Source organism: Pararge aegeria, chromosome 2 (assembly GCF_905163445.1).
Source record: "Pararge aegeria chromosome 2, ilParAegt1.1, whole genome shotgun sequence".
Classification (NCBI taxonomy): Eukaryota; Metazoa; Arthropoda; class Insecta; order Lepidoptera; family Nymphalidae; genus Pararge; species Pararge aegeria.
The window spans coordinates 18,168,296-18,188,788 of NC_053181.1; the positions used below are offsets into that span (position 1 = coordinate 18,168,296).

The window sequence follows — 20,493 nt, forward strand, 5'->3', positions numbered from 1 at the left end:
AGCTGAAACCGATGTGCAATAAATTCTCCAAAGTGGTTCATTTTCCTTTACTGACTCCAGTTAACATTACTTACCCGCGGGATGCTTTAAAAACAAAAAAAACAAACGCGGACGAAGTCGCGGGCTACAGCTTGTTGTTTAATCATTTCAAAGCACAGTTTAAAGTAAAGTAAACAAAAAAATTGTGAACATTATGAGAAAAGTAACAAAAATAGTCTAAAAGTACTTTTTCATTGAGTGATTAATACGTCGGAAGAAATCGGTTTAATATAACACACCTACCAGTTCTATAAGAAACCCAAAATGTAATTAACACAACCTCAGCACAAAGGCCGGGAACAAACACCGTTTCCACATATCCTACCAGGAAATAATGCGGCTTCTTAAATGGTCGGAACCGTGCAATCTCTATTAACAGCATAATGGAGCAGCGCACGGTGAACGCTGAACAAACAGACAAACTGACGTGCTCGAAAGTCCATAGTGCGCTGCATCTCAGAACTTACCGCAAAGTAAAGTCTACATTGCGTTGCCTCCATTCAGGTCTTTAGTTGTCTGAGACTTTTATTTCTAACTTAAAAGTTGGTTTGAAGTCTATTTTGAAAGGGAGTAACTTAGTAATTACCCCATAAGGAAACTTAGAGGACACCTAGCTAAGTAGGCTTAGACCTATTATATCCAGCCATTATTGCATGCAGTGCATTGTGTCCAAAAACAATGAAACCGCCCCGCGCACGTCTTACTTCACACCCGCGGAATGTTGCTAGCTCACAAACTTTTTCATTTTCCTATTTTATGGTTAAAACTGCTAAATGATATGAAGTGACTAACCAGTTGTTCGATAATATTTATCCCAGAAAAGTTATTGCTATGTTAATAGCTGGATAGTTGATGTTTAAAAAGACAAACTGCTGCGTTCCTTGCCGGCTTCTTCTCGGTAGAAACTGCCTTCAGCACCAGCGGTAGAGTCACTACAAACAGACAGACTTGAAGTCTCAAAAGTGCTTATATTAGGCATACTTGAAATAAATGTATTTTGAACTTTGAACTTTGAATTTTGGATTAAAAAATTTAAATTTGTTAGTTACCTATGACTACGGCTTATCTATGGCTTGACCGTCAAATTTTGAATATAAATAGTTTGCATGCTCGAGACGTTCATAGAAAATATAGGTACCTATATAATAACGGAAAAGTGAAGGTTTACTGCGGGACTTTTAAAAACCCAAAAAAACCCCGGAATTATTAATAATATATATAAAAATGTTAAGTTGGTTTGTGTACGCTTCAAAAACTCAAAAAGTTCTGCACCGATCGAGCTGAAATTTTAGCATGATATATAATACGCATCAAGAATTGTTTTTATCTTTTTTTCTTAACCTTTCAATCACAATGTGCCACAGCAAAGCGTGGCAGGGTACAAGTACTTTTCAATAAATATTTGAAAAATACAATGTACATACTTACTATGAGAGATATACTATGAGAGATATACTGGTTTAGGGGGTGCAAGTGAAATATTTTTTATGCTCACATAATCCGCGGCTGTTTTGTAAAAATTTTTTTAGAAGGCCCTCTGTAATCGATACTGAAGCCAAAACTGTATTTTTTTCATTTTTGACTGTCTTTCTGGCTGTATCTTGGCCGCCATGCATTTTTCAAAAGAGTTCATACATTTACTGCGAGATTTCCAGCAGGGCCACAGGCAGGAGGCAAAAATTATAACCACCTGCTAAAGCGTGGGAACATGGAATACCTAGGAGAAGTTTACCTCCGTTTATTATAAAACATATATTATATTCATATTATTTTCATTTGTGCGCTAGTGCTGTGACAGTTGGTGAAGCTGTGGGAGACGATACATTTTTATCCTTTCCCCGGGAATATACTTGTCTCCTGCCCATGCTAGCCGTGCAGGGGGGACATCTGCTCTCCCCTGCCTTCTCTGGGTACGCCCATGAATAAAACCATGTAGTTGATACAGAATTGACGGCCGATTGGCGCAGTGGGCAGCGACCCTGCTTTTTGAGTCCAAGGCCGTGGGTTCGATTCCCACTACTGGAAAATGTATGTGTGATGAACATGAATGTTTTTCAGTGTCTGGGTGTTTATATGTATATTATAAGTATTTATGTATACTATTCATAAAAATATTCATTATCTTAGTACCCATAACACAAGCTACGCTTACTTTGGGACTAGATGGCGGTGTGTGAATTGTCGTAGTATATTTATAAAAAAAAACAGGCTTGCGACAGGCGTAAATCTCGCGAACAGTGCTGTCAAAAGTCACTTTTGCAAACAAAAAATACAAAAGTGACGTTTGACGGCGAGGATTGCGCAAGTAGTAGTAGTAGTTTTACGCCTATTACAAGCCCGTCTTGAAATACATGATCACCCTGCGAAATACAGTTGTCACCTCCCCTACTCTTGCCGCGGATGTCGTACGAGGCGGCGAGGCATTAAATTACTGTAAGTGGCGTGCACTTCATACATGCACAAAAGCACTGCATACCCAAAAATTTATATATAACCAGTATAGGAGGAGAATTTTAGCTTATATATTTAATTTTCCTGCAGTATGCATACCCTGGTAAGGAACCCAATGCACGCCACTGGCTATTACCCCTTGGCCTATCGTGCAGCTGTGAAGTGTTATAGGCTATTAATGAATAAGCTAATTTTGGGTTGAATAATGAGTTGGCTGAGCATTGGGTAGCAATCGTTTTGATAACATGCGAGAGAGTAGTGGAGATCGCTTCGGTACATAATGTACCTACCTACTTTCGCAAGTAACACCAACTGGCGCTTGTTAAAATGTATTGAACATTCGGAATTTTTCATCTAAAAATAAATTCATAAATATTATGGAAATAACTATAAATGTATCTGCTGATGTTTTTTGATTTGCATACGTGTTGAAAACTTACATACATTAATCGGCGCCGCCAGTTGACAATCAGCTTTTATCGTGTTTTATCAAAATATAAGCATGTTGTTTATAAGGCTTTTGACCCTTAAAAGCTTATGCGAAAAGACTGATAAGATCATAGTTTATTGCATCTTTCACAAATTAAACGACTAGCAGACGGCTCAGTGGTAAGAATACCTTAACAGGTCCTTTTGTTCAGGTTCAAATCATGATTGTATCAAAAGATGAAGCAAAATTTTGTTAAAAAATCCCCTGGATGGAAGTTTCTTCTCGATGTTAACTGCTCAACGCAAACAGTGGGATTTGGAAAATGCATGCAGTAGGTACATTTTTATTGCAATAATTGTATTGTTGTAACAATAATAATAATAACAGAACAATGAAAATCCCACAAACCAAAATACTATTTTCTAACAATGTTGCTTACAGAAACATAAAAACAATAATTTTGGATTTTTTTATTGTCAATAATATTTGGACCTCTAATCATTATAACAGCGCCATCTTCCTGAAACACTAGTGACTACCTACGTGTTCTAAAATGATTTGCTTAGTCTTCGAAAGATGGCAGCACTAAAAAATATAAAAGGAAGGCACCAATATGTTTTGAATTTTATTTTTTAAATTATTTTTTGACTGTGAGCTATTTTTAAATAAATGTTGCAAATACTGAATACCATATTATAAGTATTTAATAGAAATTATGACGATCATTTATTTAAAATAGCAATATTGTCAAAAAATGTCAAATGCCAATTACAAATCATTGTCATTCAGGCAGTTGTCAAATCAATTTGACAGTTGACACTCACCAAAAAGAGCCGCCGCACGCCGTTTGTCAGTGTCAATTCGTGCGGCAAAGAGCGGTTGCGGTGTTTTTGTATTTTAAAATAATTGTTATTCATACGATGCTTTTAAATAAAGTGCTAATTAAATAAGTTGTACGTTTTTTTGAGCTAGTTAATGTAACATTGTATTTTTATTTTCAAATATCGTCTCTAAGTTTGCTCATTTTTATTATAATAGTGAAAGATGGACGAAAATCACGGTCTGTGTTAATTTAGCGTATCGTTGTTGCCGTCGTGAAAAAAATGTGGACTATTTAAGTACCTAGTTAATAGGAGAAAAGTGAAGATTCAACAGTGTTTTGTAAGTTAATTAAACAATTGATTACTGTACGCGGTCTATGAACTTAGCGGATAACAAGAATTGGTTCATAATAGTTTTCACATTGTGTTATCAGTTATTTTTATAATCTTGTAAGTTTGATTTGAGTGTGAATTCATTCAACAATTCTGTTGTTTATTTTACTAACCATACAATTTCTTTGGGATAACTTGAGTACGACTTTTTTTTTAATAAGTTTGTCATTATATTATTTACTCTTTATTATATAAATTAAGTACCTAATCAATTAAAAAATATATATAATCATAAAATTTATATTTGTTTCCTGTACAAACAAAAAAAACGAAGTAGCTGAATAATAATAATATTGTTTATTTCCAAAAAATCTTAAGTCTAAACAATATAGTAAGAGGTTTTCAAATTTTATAGGATGGGGCATCCATGATACCTTAAATAGAAAATATAGAATTATATATTACCCTGAATTAAAAATAGAAAAAGGGTTTTCTAAAGTAGTTCTTATTTTTAATGATTGATAGATGATGAATTACTTTTAATGACCAATTGAAGAGATCATTCATTAAAGGAGAGTGGGATGTAGAGCTTTTACCTATGACTTAGGTACCTAATTCTTAGCTGTGGTATAATTTATTATAAGTACTAATGACTATTATCATGAAAATCTCTCTAAATGGGGCCAAAACAAAACAACCAGTTTGTTGAAAACATGTGCAGAAACCTTGTAACATAAAAAAATGGAACATAGTTTAGCCAAATTCAAAAATCTACAGTCAGTCGCCCATCCAGATATAGAGATACAGTTATCAACTTGAGTGAATGCTACTTTTCTATTTAAACTAATCAACTTTCTGACTTTATACAATCCTCACCTCAACCATTATTTAAAAAAGATCTCAGTATTATTAAATTGCTAAACTTATTTTGATGATTATCGTTATTGTTTTACAGATGATCAAATGCAGTTATGGCTAGCGATGAGTCCAGTGTGCGTGTTGCAGTCAGGTCAGTCAGAAAAATATTACAATAATCTGCTATTTTTATTTGATATAAACCACTATATATAAATACCATTCACTGTATATTTGCCCCAAGTTGCTGAGTATTTGGCCATACCCATATGTGTGTACCCATTTTAAATACATTCCATTAGTTACTTTGCTCCAGTTTTGTAAGTAAGACACTGGGAAGTATTCCAAAGTTAGGTCCAAACAAAAATTATACTATTGTTAAATCTATGAAGTTCCTTACCTTATTTCTGGCTGAAAGATATATTTTTGTAACCATATTGAAAAATTACCTTTTTTATAAAAATTGAAGTTACATAACTCTTCATCTAACTTCACCCTTTAATTAAATCTGATGTGTTGACACTGTGTACATCTTTGTTGGTAGTATGAAAACTGTGGGCCCCCAACAGACCAGGCTACAGAATACAGAAATTATAAATTCCCAAATTGACCTTGTCAGAGACCGCACATTGGACCTTATGGGCAAAACCCCAGTGCTCACCGTCGCGCCAGGTAGGTTTTCAATTAAAAAAAAGGGGAAATGGGAAAGTGCACTGAGTAGCATTTAAATCACATTTTAGTTTGTAACATCCTGAATTGGAATCCATTTGTGTTGTGCTCTACAGTCCTTACACAGTATTACCAACTATTCTATTACACTGACAAAAGAGCAAATGACACAAGTTAGACAAGATTTGCTAACATTTACTTAATATTTGACACATTTATGCAAATTTAGCTTTACCTATGCCATTTGTAATACCTAAAGTAAACATTACAACGAGAAGCAAAGTACATAGTCGTTCAAATTGAATAAGCAATAAAAGTAGTACCCGAGTTTATTTTATATTACAAAACGTTGATAGATACCTACTCAACTAAGTAAATGATTTGCAAATCACTCTCGACCTAAACACTTGATAATCTACAATGGAGTAATAAGTTCTTTAATAGAAATGTCATACGAAGGCTTTACATATTTTGCGTTGGTTTTGTAAATATTTTTCGACGATCTCTTTGACACAGTGGCGAACGCTGTGATTTTATACCTGGATCCCGGTTGCGATTGCCGGCAGAGGCAATTTAGGAATACGTTATCCATAACAGGTTAGCACCCTAACTCTTAGATTGCCTATTCACCTTAGATAGGTACCAGTATAAAGGTACTTAATTACAATGATGTTATGATATAAATAGAAGCATCCCCAAGAAGTTCCTTTTTTATGAAAGCGCAAGGCCACTTGTACAGAATGTATAACAATTGACAAAGTTGTAGTTGTATTTTTTATTACCGAAAGAAAAGAGGTCATATAAACGCATTACCGGCCCACTACAGGGCACGGGTCTTCTCCCACAATGAGAAGGGGTTAAGGCCGTAGTCCACCATGTTGGCCCAGTGCGGATTGGTGGACTTCATACACCTCTGAGAACATTATGGAGAACTCTCAGGTTTCCTCACGATGTTTTCCTACACCATTGAAGCAAGTGAAATTTTAATTGCTTAAAATGCACATAGCTTGGAAAAGTTAGAGGGGCGTGCTGGGATTCGATCTCGCCCCCCCCGAAGGTAAGTCGAAGTCCTGCTCACTGGGCTATTACCGCTTCTATATATATAAATATATATGTGTATAGGTCGTCAAAAAAAATACTAAAATATCGGTCCAAGCCGGCCGCCGCCACAAGTTAGTGGATCACATATTTTTTCACCATTTCCTCAATATCGACATGATTGACTTGACTAGTACAATAATGTACACATCATAATAATTTTTTAATTTATATATTAACCAGTGCAATGGTGACTGTGTGTGTTTAATCATAGCATTTAAGGGTGGCTTTGAAAGTGTTTTGCCTGGTTCACGACCGGTGTTTACGGGTAAAGTGCAAAGGATAAAAATCACCCTTCCAATTGGCGCCTGTATGACGGCGTCGAGTCGGCCGGCATGAATGGCAACCGCGCCCTAGCTTAATAGACCCTTCCCTGCTTGATGTAATATCCTGTAAGTTATATTATAATCAGGATATGGCTGTAGCTGTTATTTATTTTGGACATGAATATAAAGAGTAATGCATGAATGAATGCACTTTTATAATAAACTACACAAAAGTACCTACCGAAAATAAAAAAAATAAACACAACACATGCCCAATGCACACAATGTACCTAGTAGAGTTTTTTGTGACAGAGCTCGTACTACCCAGAGTACTTACTATCGCCATGGTTCTCTCTGTGTTGCGGTATGACGGGCGTGGTTACAGTAGGTACTCACACGACTCCCATGAGTTGACTTAACCTACGCCTCAGGTTAATGGACATAGGCGGCATTTGTAGGACGTGTTACTTGCATGCCCTGCGAATTATTATCCTGTTAAAAGAAGATGGTTTCCTACTTTCCAATTACCTTTTTTTACGTGAGGAAATCTTGTATAGAAGCAGGCGTTACTTTGCGGAAATCCATGATCAAAATTAAGCTTAATTTGCTATGACGGCCGACTGGCGCAGTGGGCAGCGACCCTGCTTTCTGAGTCCAAGGCCGTGGGTTCGATTCCCACAACTGGAAAATGTTTGTGTGATGAGCATAAGTGTTTTTCAGTGTCTGGGTGTTTATATGTATTTTCTAAGTATTTATGTATATATAATTCATTAAAATATTCATCAGTCATCTTTAGTACCCATAACACAAGCTACGCTTACTTTGGGGCTAGGTGGCGATGTGTGTATTGTCGTAGTATATTTATTTATTTATTTTATTTATACTCCGCGAAAAGCAGGAGAATCTGTGTGGTGTAATTTATAATTTCTTCGTAGTCAGGACTTAACAATTATTCATCATAAAGTCAACATCTGATGATGCTCCGGTTTCGGAGCGAAACGTGCGTAGAGGGTGTATTGCCGAGGATCTGTGTGGTGTGGAGTATAAGTATTGAAGAAATTATAAATTACACCACACAGATTCTCCTGCTTTTCGCGTAGTATAGCAAATTAAGCTTAATTTTGATAATATACGTGAGGAAATCCTCATGGATACCATGGTTATGTCGGACTCGTACCGGCTACAACCCCACTGTGTTCCAACCAATCGCCTGGTGGCCGGGTCACGGGAAAGCTTTCTAACACAGCTGCGACCCAGCTAGAGGCGCCCGCTGTGGCAGACACTCCCCAAAATGGTTCTACAAATCGCCGAAGGCGCACGGGGAACACAGGGTGTGCCTTCGGTTGGAAGGTGAGGACTTATGCAACGAGTTACGGATTGCTCGCATCCAATGCCCGGAGTTCCCCATCAAAGGCGTCTTTCGTGCGCTCTACTTACCTGGGCCAACTCCTGTAAAAAATAATGCTGCATACAAATGGGCGGCCTTATCGCTACAGAATGATCTCTTCCAGTTCCAGGCAACCAATGGTGTTAAAGACAGCTACATTTACCTAAAGACAAAGAATCATAGAGTATAACCTTCCTCAACAACAATTTATTGTAAGGTTACTCTACTCCTAAAATAAGCGCATCAAGCCTACGATCAAAATTTAGAAAAAAGTCAAAAATATCTTTGTTCAAGTAGGCCCATAGGTGGCTTTTGATGCGTACATTACATGAGAATTACACGGTAGCGAGATGATGGCAATAACCATATTCGTAAACTTAAATCTGAAGCTACGAGGGATCCAAATGCGTCCAGGTCTAAGAACAAGCCCACAACAAACTAAGCCGGGTGTTTTTTTTTTGTTATCACCATTTCACATTGACCTCATTTAAAATTATTATTAGCTTATATAGGAATTTATAGGCATACTTTAATTCCTTTCCTTTCTTCGATACAGTAAAACACATATATTTGTATATGCATTGTCATTCGCTCAGGTGAAACCTCGCTTTTTATCACTGACAGTAATCGTTCTATTGCCCAAGACTTTATAGTCTAGACAAATGTTAGATGAGTTACCTAACATTTTAGTAGGAATAAAAATTGTAATTGTCCATGTAACTCAACTGACTTGGTAGAGTAAGATATTACTCAATATTTATTTTTTTACCTTTCACAATAGGTAATAATTTTAGACAGCAACGGGAGCAGTGGCGTGCATAGAGGGTATGCACAGGGTATGCAGATGATATAAAATGAAGAAAATCTCCAGTACGAGTTATAAAAAACTTAAGGATAGACATTGTAAGAGTTATAAAAAGCCCACCCTTAAGTATGCATAACTCATACTGGGGATTTTATTTATTTGATATCATCTGCATACTCTCTATGCACACCACTGAATGGGAGGGTTATCCCATTGTCACCACGCATGGCATACGGGTTAGTGATCGCAGTAGATGGTAGTTATAACATAGAGGTCGCTGCTACCCGTTCTCCTTTATAATCCCTTAGTCGACTTCTACCACACCCGCGGGAAGAAGTGGGATGGTGGCAACTGTGGTCTAATCTGCAGCCATCACACGGCATTAATTTTAATCCCTACTTCCCTACTAATATTATAAATGTGAATGTAAGTTTGTTTGTTACGCTTTAACGCGAAAACTACTTAACCGATCCTCATGAAACTTTGTACACATATTCTTGGAAGTGTTAGAAGTAATATAAGATACTTTTTATCTATCCTTTGGGAGAGGGGATGAGTGTTTGACGATTTTACACCATAACTCCGACAAATTATAACCGATTTAAATAATTATTTTTGTACTATAGAGGTTATAAGTAATATATATTGGAAATTATTTTTTCCCAAACTGTGGTTCGAGATAGAGGACAGAACTCCTCAGCGGACAGCCTCAAACCCCTCATTTAAGGCTTAGCGATACTGAATACTTTAATTTTTTTTAGATCTACAACTAAATTTAATGCCACAACAAAAAACAAAAACAAACGCAGACGAAGCGGGCAGCAGCTAGTAATAAATAAATATGACTACGACACTACACAACGCCATCTAGCCTAGCAACGTAACGTACGCGTAGCTTGTGTTATGGGTACTAAAATGACTGATGAATATTATTTTTATGAAAAATACATACGATTATCACGAATGAATAATTATAATATACAGTATGAAATATTATGTTGACTTTGCAATGAATAATTGTTAAGTCTTAACAATTATTCGTTGTAAAGTGAACATCTCCTGAGGATGCTCAGGTTTTGGAGCGAAACGTGCCCGGAAACGTTCCAGCACTCCAAGAGCTAAGTTAAGCTATTTAGCGTTTCGGTACATTGTCGCGTGTAAACCGACTATCGGTGTGGGTTTAATATAACTGCGATACCTATTAGATAGAAGCAGGCGTTACTTTGCGGAAATCCATGATATATTATGAAAATTAAGCTTAATTTGCTATACTCCGCGAAAAGCAAGAGAATCTGTGTGAATAATTATTCATTGTAAAGTCAACATATCCTGAGGATACTCCAGTTTCGGAGCGAAACGTGCGTAGAGGGTACATTGCCGAAGATCTGTTTGGTGTGCAGTATAAGGATTAAAGAAATAATAAATTACATCATACAGATTCTCCTGCTTTTCGCGTACTATAGCAAATTAAGCTTAATTTTCATAATATATCATGGATTTCCGCAAAGTAACACCTTCTTCTATCCAATATAATATACAGATCCAGACAATGAAAACATTCATGTTCATCAAATTTTCCAGCTTTGGGAATCGAACCCACATGAACTCTGAAAGCTCGGTCGCTGCCTACTGTGCCAATCGGCTGTCAATAATAACAGGACATGAAGTATACAATGCAAATCTTGCATAACATTAGAACGTATGTAAGCAATAAACATGCCGCAAATAGAAACTCCATTAACTGGCGTTGTTTCTCGTCATAACGATCACTTGGATTCGTTAAATTGCCCACTTATTTTAACTTAGCATTAAGTGTCGCCGTAGTCCGTAGTTGACGCCTCGAAATCGAGAGGCAAATAAAGTGATGAAACTACCGATGAACACAGAATTACGAACATACAGAAACCGTGTACACTACGAAACCACTCCACTTTATTACGCAGCGACCCTGCTTTCTGAGTCCAAGGCCGTGGGTTCGATTCCCACAACTGGAAAATGTTTGTGTGATGAACATGAAGTGTTTTTCAGTGTCTGGGTGTTTATCTGTGTTATAAGTATTTATGTATATTATTCATAAAAATATTCATCAGTCATCTTAGTACCCATAACACAAGCTAAGCTTACTTTGGGGCTAGATGGCGATGTGTGTATTGTCGTAGTATATTTATTTATTTATTTTATTTTATAAAGATGACTAGTATATTTTTTGTTATAACATTATCAACGCGTTACCGGCCCACTACTAGGCGCGGTTCACCCAAATGAGGAGGTTTAGGCCGTAGTCCACAAAGTTGGTCAAGTGCGGATTGTTGACTTAACACAACTCTGACAACGTTACGAATAACACTCAGGCATGCAGAATATTTTAATTCCTTAAATTAAAAACGCACATAACTCCAAAATGCAAGAATCGCGTGCCGGGCATAGAACTCGGTCAACCCGAAAGGCAGGTAGAAACTCTTACCACAAGGCTATGAATGTGAATCTCTAGAACTACCAATCAGGTTTGTAAAGTTCTTTTTTTCGGCGCTTTACAACCATAGTGAAACGTCAAGTACGAAAATAATCAATGTCAATGTCAGTGAACTTTGCGTCATCTGTCAATGTAACTTGTCACACAAAATAATGTAATATCACTTCACGTTTCAGGTCACGTTTTTTATTCACTCAAACCTGCAACAAGAACTAGGGTCTGCCTATCGGGCCCTATGGTATGGTATGATAGCCTTTTTATTTAAACATTACGTCATGACCCTTAGAAGTCGATCCGAAAACAAAATCCGAAAGAACACGAACCGAAAACGTGTTAAGAGGTGTACAGTGTAAAAAAGCGGATGAAATGTGTACGTGAATAATTTTGTTATTTACATTACATTAGAGTATTCTTTAGAGATGATCTTTTAAAACGTATTTTATTAATTCAACTAATATTCTGTTACCACTAGCTGCTTAATTGCAACATAGTGACTCGTTCCAACAAACATTGGAGGTTATAGTTCACGGTGATCGGCTACCGCAGATGACAAACGACGCCATTAGTACATGTCATAATCTTAACGATGCATGATAGGATAACAATTGTCCAGATATAAGATGGACTATTTATACCATAGTGTTAGATATATAGGTATTACAATAAGTATAATTTTCCATGAATATACAGGATAATTTTGAAACCAATGCAGATTTTTTTTTAGTGTTTCAATATCGGTAATAGAACAAATTTCCACTAAATTTTTCATTTTTTTTTTACCATGCCCGATCATTAAATAAGCAAATCATAGGTACTCTTATATATAAATCCATCTAAATAAATAATAGCTCTCTACCATCTTAGGCTGCATCATCACTTACCACCAGGTGAGATTGCAGTCATGGGCTAACTTACATCTCCATCTAGCCCCAATGTAAGCGTAGCTTTTGATATGGGTGCTAAGTTGACTGATGAATATTTTATAATGAATAATACTATAATATACTTACGGAAGTGTTCCCGTGACCCAGTCACCAGAAGACGCGTAGGAACATCGCTGGGTTTTAGTGGGTATTCTGGTTGCAGTACGACGAGTACCACATAACCCCCCCGGAAACGGTCTGGTAGGCTGCTACTTCTGGAGGCGAAACGTAAACGCATTTCCCAGCGTCAAAATAAAAACCGGCCAATTGCCAGTCGCGCAAGGTTACACGGCAAAAGAATCCTGTATGTTGTATTGGAGCCCTAAATATTAATTCCGTTTTACCCTTTGGGAACGGAACCCTATGAAAAGGGGTCGGTATCCACATCAAATAACAATCATATCATGGAGCAATCGAGATTCCGATCAAGTATAAACGGTAACACTAATTTGCAACGCGCCCGAATGTCTCGAACGGTCAGGGTAATTTCAATTTGCGCTGCCATATATTACATCGGCACTTTGGTACCAACTACAAGTGCGGTTACATTGATTTATCTACAATCTGAACGTGCGAAATGCGGCCAAGACGGTTGATAAATTAACGACCTCACGGGTGAAGGCGTTTGCGAAACTTTGCGGGTTACTTAACAGTGAAGAAAACTAAATTATCGTATCTAGATGATAGTCTTTAAATAAACAATATTTTCATTACTTTTTGGGTAAAGTGTGTTTTGAAAAATATGAAAAAGATATTAAATCTTAAAAATTCCCCGTCTTTCAATAAAGTGTACATTATTCTACTAGTCAAACCCGTTAATTTTTAACCCTTATTCAGGGAGTTGGCAAAAAATATGTAATCCGGCATTTTGTGGGCAACATAGCTAAGAACGCCCAGACTAGGTCACCTTACAAACAAAAAAAACAAAATCATAATCAATCCATCCGTTCAAGAGCTACGAAGCCACAGACATAGTTCAAACTTATAACAACGATGGTAGCAGTAATGTCTATAGGCGCTATATGTTTAATAAAAATAAAAAATAAAAACGGTATACGGTTTGGAACATAGTACATACAGATGTTCAAGGACACTAGATTAATTAAAGATTTTAGTATATATTTATTTATAATACGAATTTTAGTTTTAAAGAAAGTAACATCGGAATACCTTTTTGGAACATAGTACATACAGATGTTCAAGGACACTCGATGAATTAAAGATTTTTGATGTTTTTATTGCGTCACTTCGGCGATGTTTTAAAACTCACTCATCTGCATACATAACGTGCCAAACGTGGGGCCAGTCGTGCCGACAATTTACGACCTCTGCGAAGGATGTTTCGAACGTGATTTACATGAAAAGGTGTTGTGACCACGTGGAAGACGTACTATCATAATTAAAGAACAAAAGATGCATGATGCATCATTATCGCCTATTATTTCTCTACTGTTGGGCTCAGGCCTCGTCTCGCATAAAAGTAAGATTGAAAGCATAAACACACCATGCTGATCAGTGGCGTGTATAGAGGGTATGCACAGGGTATGCAGATGATATAAAATGAAGAAAATCTTCTGTACGAATTATGTTAGAATAATGTTAGATTTAATATTTGTCCATAGCTTTGACTTTCTTTCCATAGCTTCTCTTGCCCATGTTTTCCTGCTATCTGTGTTATATCATTAGACCACCTTCTTAAAGCTTAAAGTAAGGACAAACAAATAAAAACACTTCAGCATTTATAATATTTGTATGAATACTAGTTTGAATGTAGCAATCGCCAGCAATATCTGAATATTTGATAATTTCCCAAACAACAACGACCGTACCTTATTCGGGTATTTCTTCGTTTGAATATTTGACAAGACGGTCAAAAGTAAGGCACCTGTTATCGATCGGGAAACGACCTGTAACATCTATTATTTGCGTTGTCTACGTATCAGTAACTGGAAAGTTGTTATTGCTCGTATTTAGTAGCGACCACCCAGGCTAGCCATTGAAAATCGATTTCTGATATCGTTTAAGAACCGGAGCTACTTATAGTGACATGATATTGTTTACAATGGATGGAATGGGCAGCAATTTTTATTATGAAAGCAGAATGTTATATCGCCAACCCGCATTGGAGCAGGGACTTGTACTTTTCGTCTTTAAAGGAAGTAGTATTAATAGCTTATAACAGTCCACTGTTGGGCTAAAGGACCGGTGGAAAGGAATGGTGATCGCAGTAGATTGTACATGTACCGCAGAGGATACTGCTGACCGATTTCTGTCATATTCCCTTAGTAGCCTTTTACGACACCCGTGGAAAGAGTAGGTGTGGTGAAAACTGTATTTAGATAGAAACTGTAGGAATTGTTCCTACTACGCCGCTTCCCATATCGCCGCTCTCTGTTATGTTTGACAATAGTGCCACTTGGCCGCGCGTACGTACTAGCTAATATAAATTACTTCTCAAGACACCGCAGCTCACTACATCGCTGTCAAATCTGTTACTGTCCCACTACTACGCTTCTCAACGTAGGGCTGATCTCTGGCAGTAAACATAATTCAAGAAGGTGAAGCCTAGCCTCAATAGGCTTATGAAGATAACTGTTAGAAGAACCACTGAGAGAGAACTGTTGTATAGGGTGGACAACTGAGGTTAACGTGTTGTAAATATTTATTGTAGTGAAAGGCACCATCTATTAATTATTCTTTCTTTCTTTCTCTCTTAGTTGGAAACTGTCCAGCTTCCTCCGAATGTATTATAAATGTTTCCAAGATGAATAATAAATATAATAAATAAATATACTACGACATTACACACATCGCCACATAGCCCCAAAGTAAGCGTAGCTTGTGTTATGGGTACTAAGATGACTGATGAATATTTCTATAAATATAATACACATAATTACTTATAATATACAGATAAACACCCAGACACTGAAAAACATTCATGTTCATCACACAAACATTTTCCAGTTGTGGGAATCGAACCCACGGCCACGGCTCAGAAAGCAGGTTCGCTGCCCACTGCGCCAGTCGGCCGCGAATGCCACGCCATAAGTTTCTTGTTAACACAAACTTGACTAAATTGCAAATTGCACAGCTGTAGGTCTTAATGCGATTACGTTAATACGTTTCGTTGACCTTAATAAGCTGGTTTATGTCGCATATAGTTAATCGCACGACAACCTTTGCTCCAACGGGGTGAACTAGCCTTAACTTAAAGACATTTAAGAAACAGTCAGTCTTCTTGGAATAATGACTACTAACTTAATTGGATCAGTGACTCAAAGCATTTGTTCCCACAGTTGAAACTTTCTTCTTTTTTCTTTTTTTCAGAATGTCTGTGTCGGGCTACATTATTCAGACCACAGAATTAAGAACCTACGGTACTCTCATCCAGCCATAATTGCATGCATTGTGTCCAAAAACGAGGAAAACGCCCCCCGGAAGGTTGCTAAATCACAATAAAATGAGATAACTATCTCATTTTTCCTATTTTATAGTTATCGTAGAGGCAAAATAATTACTGTCTCCTGCTAAATTGAATGAAGTAAATAACGGGCCAGTTCGAGAAATAGCACTTAAGTAGAGGGGTTTTTGATGCTTCAATGCCGATTCAGTTCTTAATTCTGTGATTCAGACAGTAAGTCCTTCAAAAAACTTGAAGATACTCTTTCGTCCCAGCCATAACCCTAAATATTGGTAGTCCATTAAATGTTTTAATTTCGAAATCACCCGCCAGGCATGCGGTTGTATATATGCACAATATACTGCTATTTTATAAATTGTTCAATGTATAAATTTTTTACTATATCTTCTCAGTGGAATCTGCTTTCCGAACGGCTGGTAGAGTCACTACAAGCAGGTAGTCTTTTGTGCTTATAAAGCAGGTCTACTTGAGATAAATGAGTTTTAAATTGGATCTCATCTGAAGTATCACTAGGTAATTTAGTTTAGTCCTACTTACTACGATCATTAAAAAAAATTGTCGAATGATGTAACCGTTTGAATTTTAATTATTCGTTGTACTACAGAACTTTGCTTCACACCGCTGCCGATTTCGATTTAGAATGTTTCTTAATGCACCATTATCACCAAACAGCTTCATTAATATTATGACATTTTCATTGGGACGTTGCTGGACTAAACAGTACAGCTTTAAACATTTCTGAAGATCATTTTTTTTTAATCGGAAAACCTAGAGAACTCTCCAACGTTAGAGTATCCACTCGATTAAGCTCCAATGAGCGAGTGCGAGGGGCCGCACAGACATCAAGGTTTTCTTACGACATTTTTTTCCAACTCACGCTAAGTTTCCTTTTGTAACTAAGTTGAAATAAACATGAATATTTTTTTATATTGTTCTGACTTGTAGAGATATTTTTTGTCGTGTCCGTATTTATAAAAACAAAGAATTGGCATGTTAGCGTACCTACCTAGGATTTAAACATTGCAGAGGCTAGCACAATTAACGTGTTCACCTGCTAAAGCACACATCTATAATTTAGATGTTATTTCCACTTGTGCGCCAGTGCTCTGAGAGTTGAGTTGAGTTGTGGTAGATTTTTATCCTTTCCCCGGGGAGATAATTGTCTCTTGCACATGCTAGCCGTGCAGAGGTGGTCACATTTTAATTTGATGAAGATCTATTGGAGGGATCCCGGAAAAATTCAGGGAACAATTCAAATGTTAAAGGAACACTTAAAATTATTGGAGTATTTTTAATAATGTAACTTGAGCATCATAACGAACAAAGTCGCGGGCGGTTGACAATAAAGTGTAAAATAAAACGCAGAACATGCTAAATACACGTTCCCACATTTAAAACTAATTTAGTACAATCATAAAATAAAGTAATAACACTCATATACCTGCACACCGGTTTGATGAAGACCTTGCTACATTTACACTCAATTCATTCACAAAACAACCGGTGCGCAGTGCGAGAGGCTTTAGTTGCCCACGCATCGTTACGCTTAGCACAATTTTTGGTTGCACGCAATCTAGCAGTTTTTTCGAGGATCGAAATAATGGAACATAAGAATAAAATGGATCTTATTTATATTGTAAAATAAAGCTCAATTCTGCCTACAATTCTCCAGCTAGGGCTTTTGGTTGAACTTTGTAAATAAAAATCGGAAGTACAGGATTCTCGACTCTAAAGTTTGCGTTATTGTGCCCATTTTACTTTGACAGTATGGAGTTTATTATGAGACAACGACTTCTCGATTGCGAGCGAGCAAATCTCGTACTTAGGTTTACAGAACAGTGGGCGAAGCACGAAATATTTATAATCGCCCACTATCGTTCCATTTAGCCTTTACCAGGTCTTTATATTTCTAAACATCTTAATATAGTTGTTATTAAGGTAAATTATGTAACTTCTACTCAAATCGGAAGAATTATGTTGTGAAATATTGTTTTTTATGGTAATTGTTTATCGACGACTTCCAAAAGGAGTTTATTTGGAGACTGTCCAGTCCATATAAAATCTGAAACGATTTTGTTGTTTTCTTTTCACTCGAGAAGGTTGAACGGAAATTAGGTCCCATAACCCATTTCATTTTCAAAATAAGCAGTCCCGCTGCTCTGCTTCCTCAGGGGGACAAATAGGAACATAAAAGTGCGGTCAATCCCCCTGCTCCCGACGAGGGGACAGATAAAACTATATTAGGTCTATCCCCCCGCTGTTCGTGTTCATAGGGGGTCAGATGGGAATAAGAAGTTTGATCTGTTTCCTCGACGGGAGCAGTGGGATAGTTTGAACTAATTCTTTCCAGTATATCGCCAACGAACTAATCGAAAATATCCGACAGATCAACAAATGTAACTCTCAGTCAAAATAAAAATCAATAGTAATAATCCAATTATAAATTGCATTTTTAGGACCGGGTGTGATAGTAACCGCTAGCTTGGTTGCAATCACACCCGGTGTACAGTTGTAAGTTATGGCAGTCTCAGTGTAGAAAGCTGGTAGTTTAGTCTCGGTTGCGCAACCCAAGATCGTGGACTGGGATCGCGAGGGTCGCCCAGCTGTTTAGCCTTGCGAGAGATGAGGTGAAATATCAAAATCACGACACGTATAGAAGAAGAACCTATTAGACGTACGGCAGTTATACTCAACCCATACCCCGAATGGGTTTTTACGCAAGAACCTTCAGGATCTGCCCCTGCGGGAATTCGAACCTGGGGCCTCCCACTTATAAGACCACAGCGCAAACCAACGTACCATGGAGTTCGTCTAAGGGTCTTATGAATACATATTAAATGCGTTATTCTTTTCTTTCTTATGGAACTGAAGCAAATAGTTAAACACTCAATCATTAATATTGATTAATGAGCCTGTAACAGTCCAATGCTTTACTAAAGGCTCGCAACAGCATGGTTTACCCTTAATCACCACACTCTCGGTGGCAGTAGTAGCAGTACAGTAGGCCCTAGTCTCCTCGTACGATGACCGCGGGAAGTGGAGGGGTGGTGACAACTGTATGTTTGCGGTCAACACACGACATGCTAGCAGTGATATTATTATCGTATCAACTAAGGTATGCCCAGTTCTAGACATAGGTACGTCGTTCGTCAAAATTCCTGCATTGGTTCAGCGGCTTCCGGCCTTGTCCAACGGATTTCCTAACTAAGTGCCCCGCCTATTGCCACTTCAACTTGGCGACTCGTTGAACTATAATCGGTAACTCAGGGCCTACTACGGACTTCCTCATTCCTGATCATGTTTTGATCACGTAAAGATACTCGATTGATTTTACTTTTGCATGTTATGTTAAGGCTGTATCTGATTTATTTCAGTAAAAACTATGGCAAAAACTCAAAAGCTATTAGCGTTTCGGTTTCACAAATAAGTATCAGAGATAGTAAATAGTGTAACTTTAAAGTCTCCAGTGTGGTTTTATAATGTACCTACCATATGGGTAACCTATTTTGAAATTCAACTCAATTTCCTGCCCCAATTTTGCTTTCTCATTACATTTCGCCGCATTTCCCGTTTAGAAAATTCCCTCCTAATGATGATGACTCAGCTTTTCCGTCCTTACCATAAAACGGAAAAACATCAAAGCCGTATGTAACTCCCTTAACAACTTTTGCTCTAGTTTCAAACATGCCAAGCGATTGGGAAGTATATGGATTATTTTATGGCAAACTGGTGTTTGGAAGCTCAAAGTAACTGACATGGATTATAGTGAGATAGACATGACAACCAATGACAGAAAATTAGAATTTTATAGCATTGGAGCTTTACTATGTATTCTGAAAACCTAAAGTATCTTATGTATCCTTTACCACGTGGTAAAAATGCCAACCTGAAGTTTCCGTGAACATGTCAACAAATTTGGCATTAATTGAAATCTTTGTGATCTATGCGAAATCTTTCTATATTTTTGTTATTTAATTAGGAAAGACAAAGTCTCATAAGTCGACTTAAAGACGTGTTTGCAGTTTTGCTTAAATGTGGGAGATTTCATTACACTTAGTACATAAAATTGAGTTAAAAATATTTATGCATAGTTATGTTCTTTACCTGCAAACTACTTCATCATCATCATCATCACCTTAACCAATTGACGTCCACTGCTGGATATAGGTCTTTTGAAGGGAATTCCTCAATACACGGTCCTTGGCCGCTTGCCTCCAGCGGCTCCCAGCTACTCACCTGATGAAAATCATTACAGTTGATGCTATAAAAAGCGATTTACCGTTACCTCTGAACACAAGATCGTCAATTTTGAATCAAGTTTATGTATCATTTTTTGAAAAAACAATCTAATTTAAAACCTTCAGATGGCTCTGATCTTCAGTAGTGATGTCCCAGTAGATAAGGATATCACTGCTACATTCAATTTGCTATCTAAAAATTTCAGATTTCTTTGATTAATTATTATCGTCGGCAGGCCTTATGGAAGTAGCAGGATTAGCAAGCTAAAGTTGGCAGTACC

General features: G+C 37.2%; 1 protein-coding gene across 3 annotated transcripts in view; it reads left to right on the top strand.

Annotated features, from left to right (window-relative positions):
* Window positions 1-3,792: 3,792 nt before the first annotated feature.
* The window catches only part of LOC120631780 (kinesin-like protein KIF21A), a 99,681-nt gene continuing 82,980 nt past the window's right edge, over window positions 3,793-20,493 (top strand). For all 3 annotated transcript variants that reach the window (XR_005659065.1, XM_039901462.1, XM_039901472.1), the window contains exons 1-2: window positions 3,793-4,081; window positions 5,030-5,083. Coding sequence is in view for 2 of the 3 variants with exons in the window: in XM_039901462.1 (XP_039757396.1) it covers window positions 5,046-5,083 (38 nt within the window). In the remaining variant the exon portion in view is untranslated. The remainder of the gene's footprint in view (window positions 4,082-5,029; window positions 5,084-20,493) is intronic.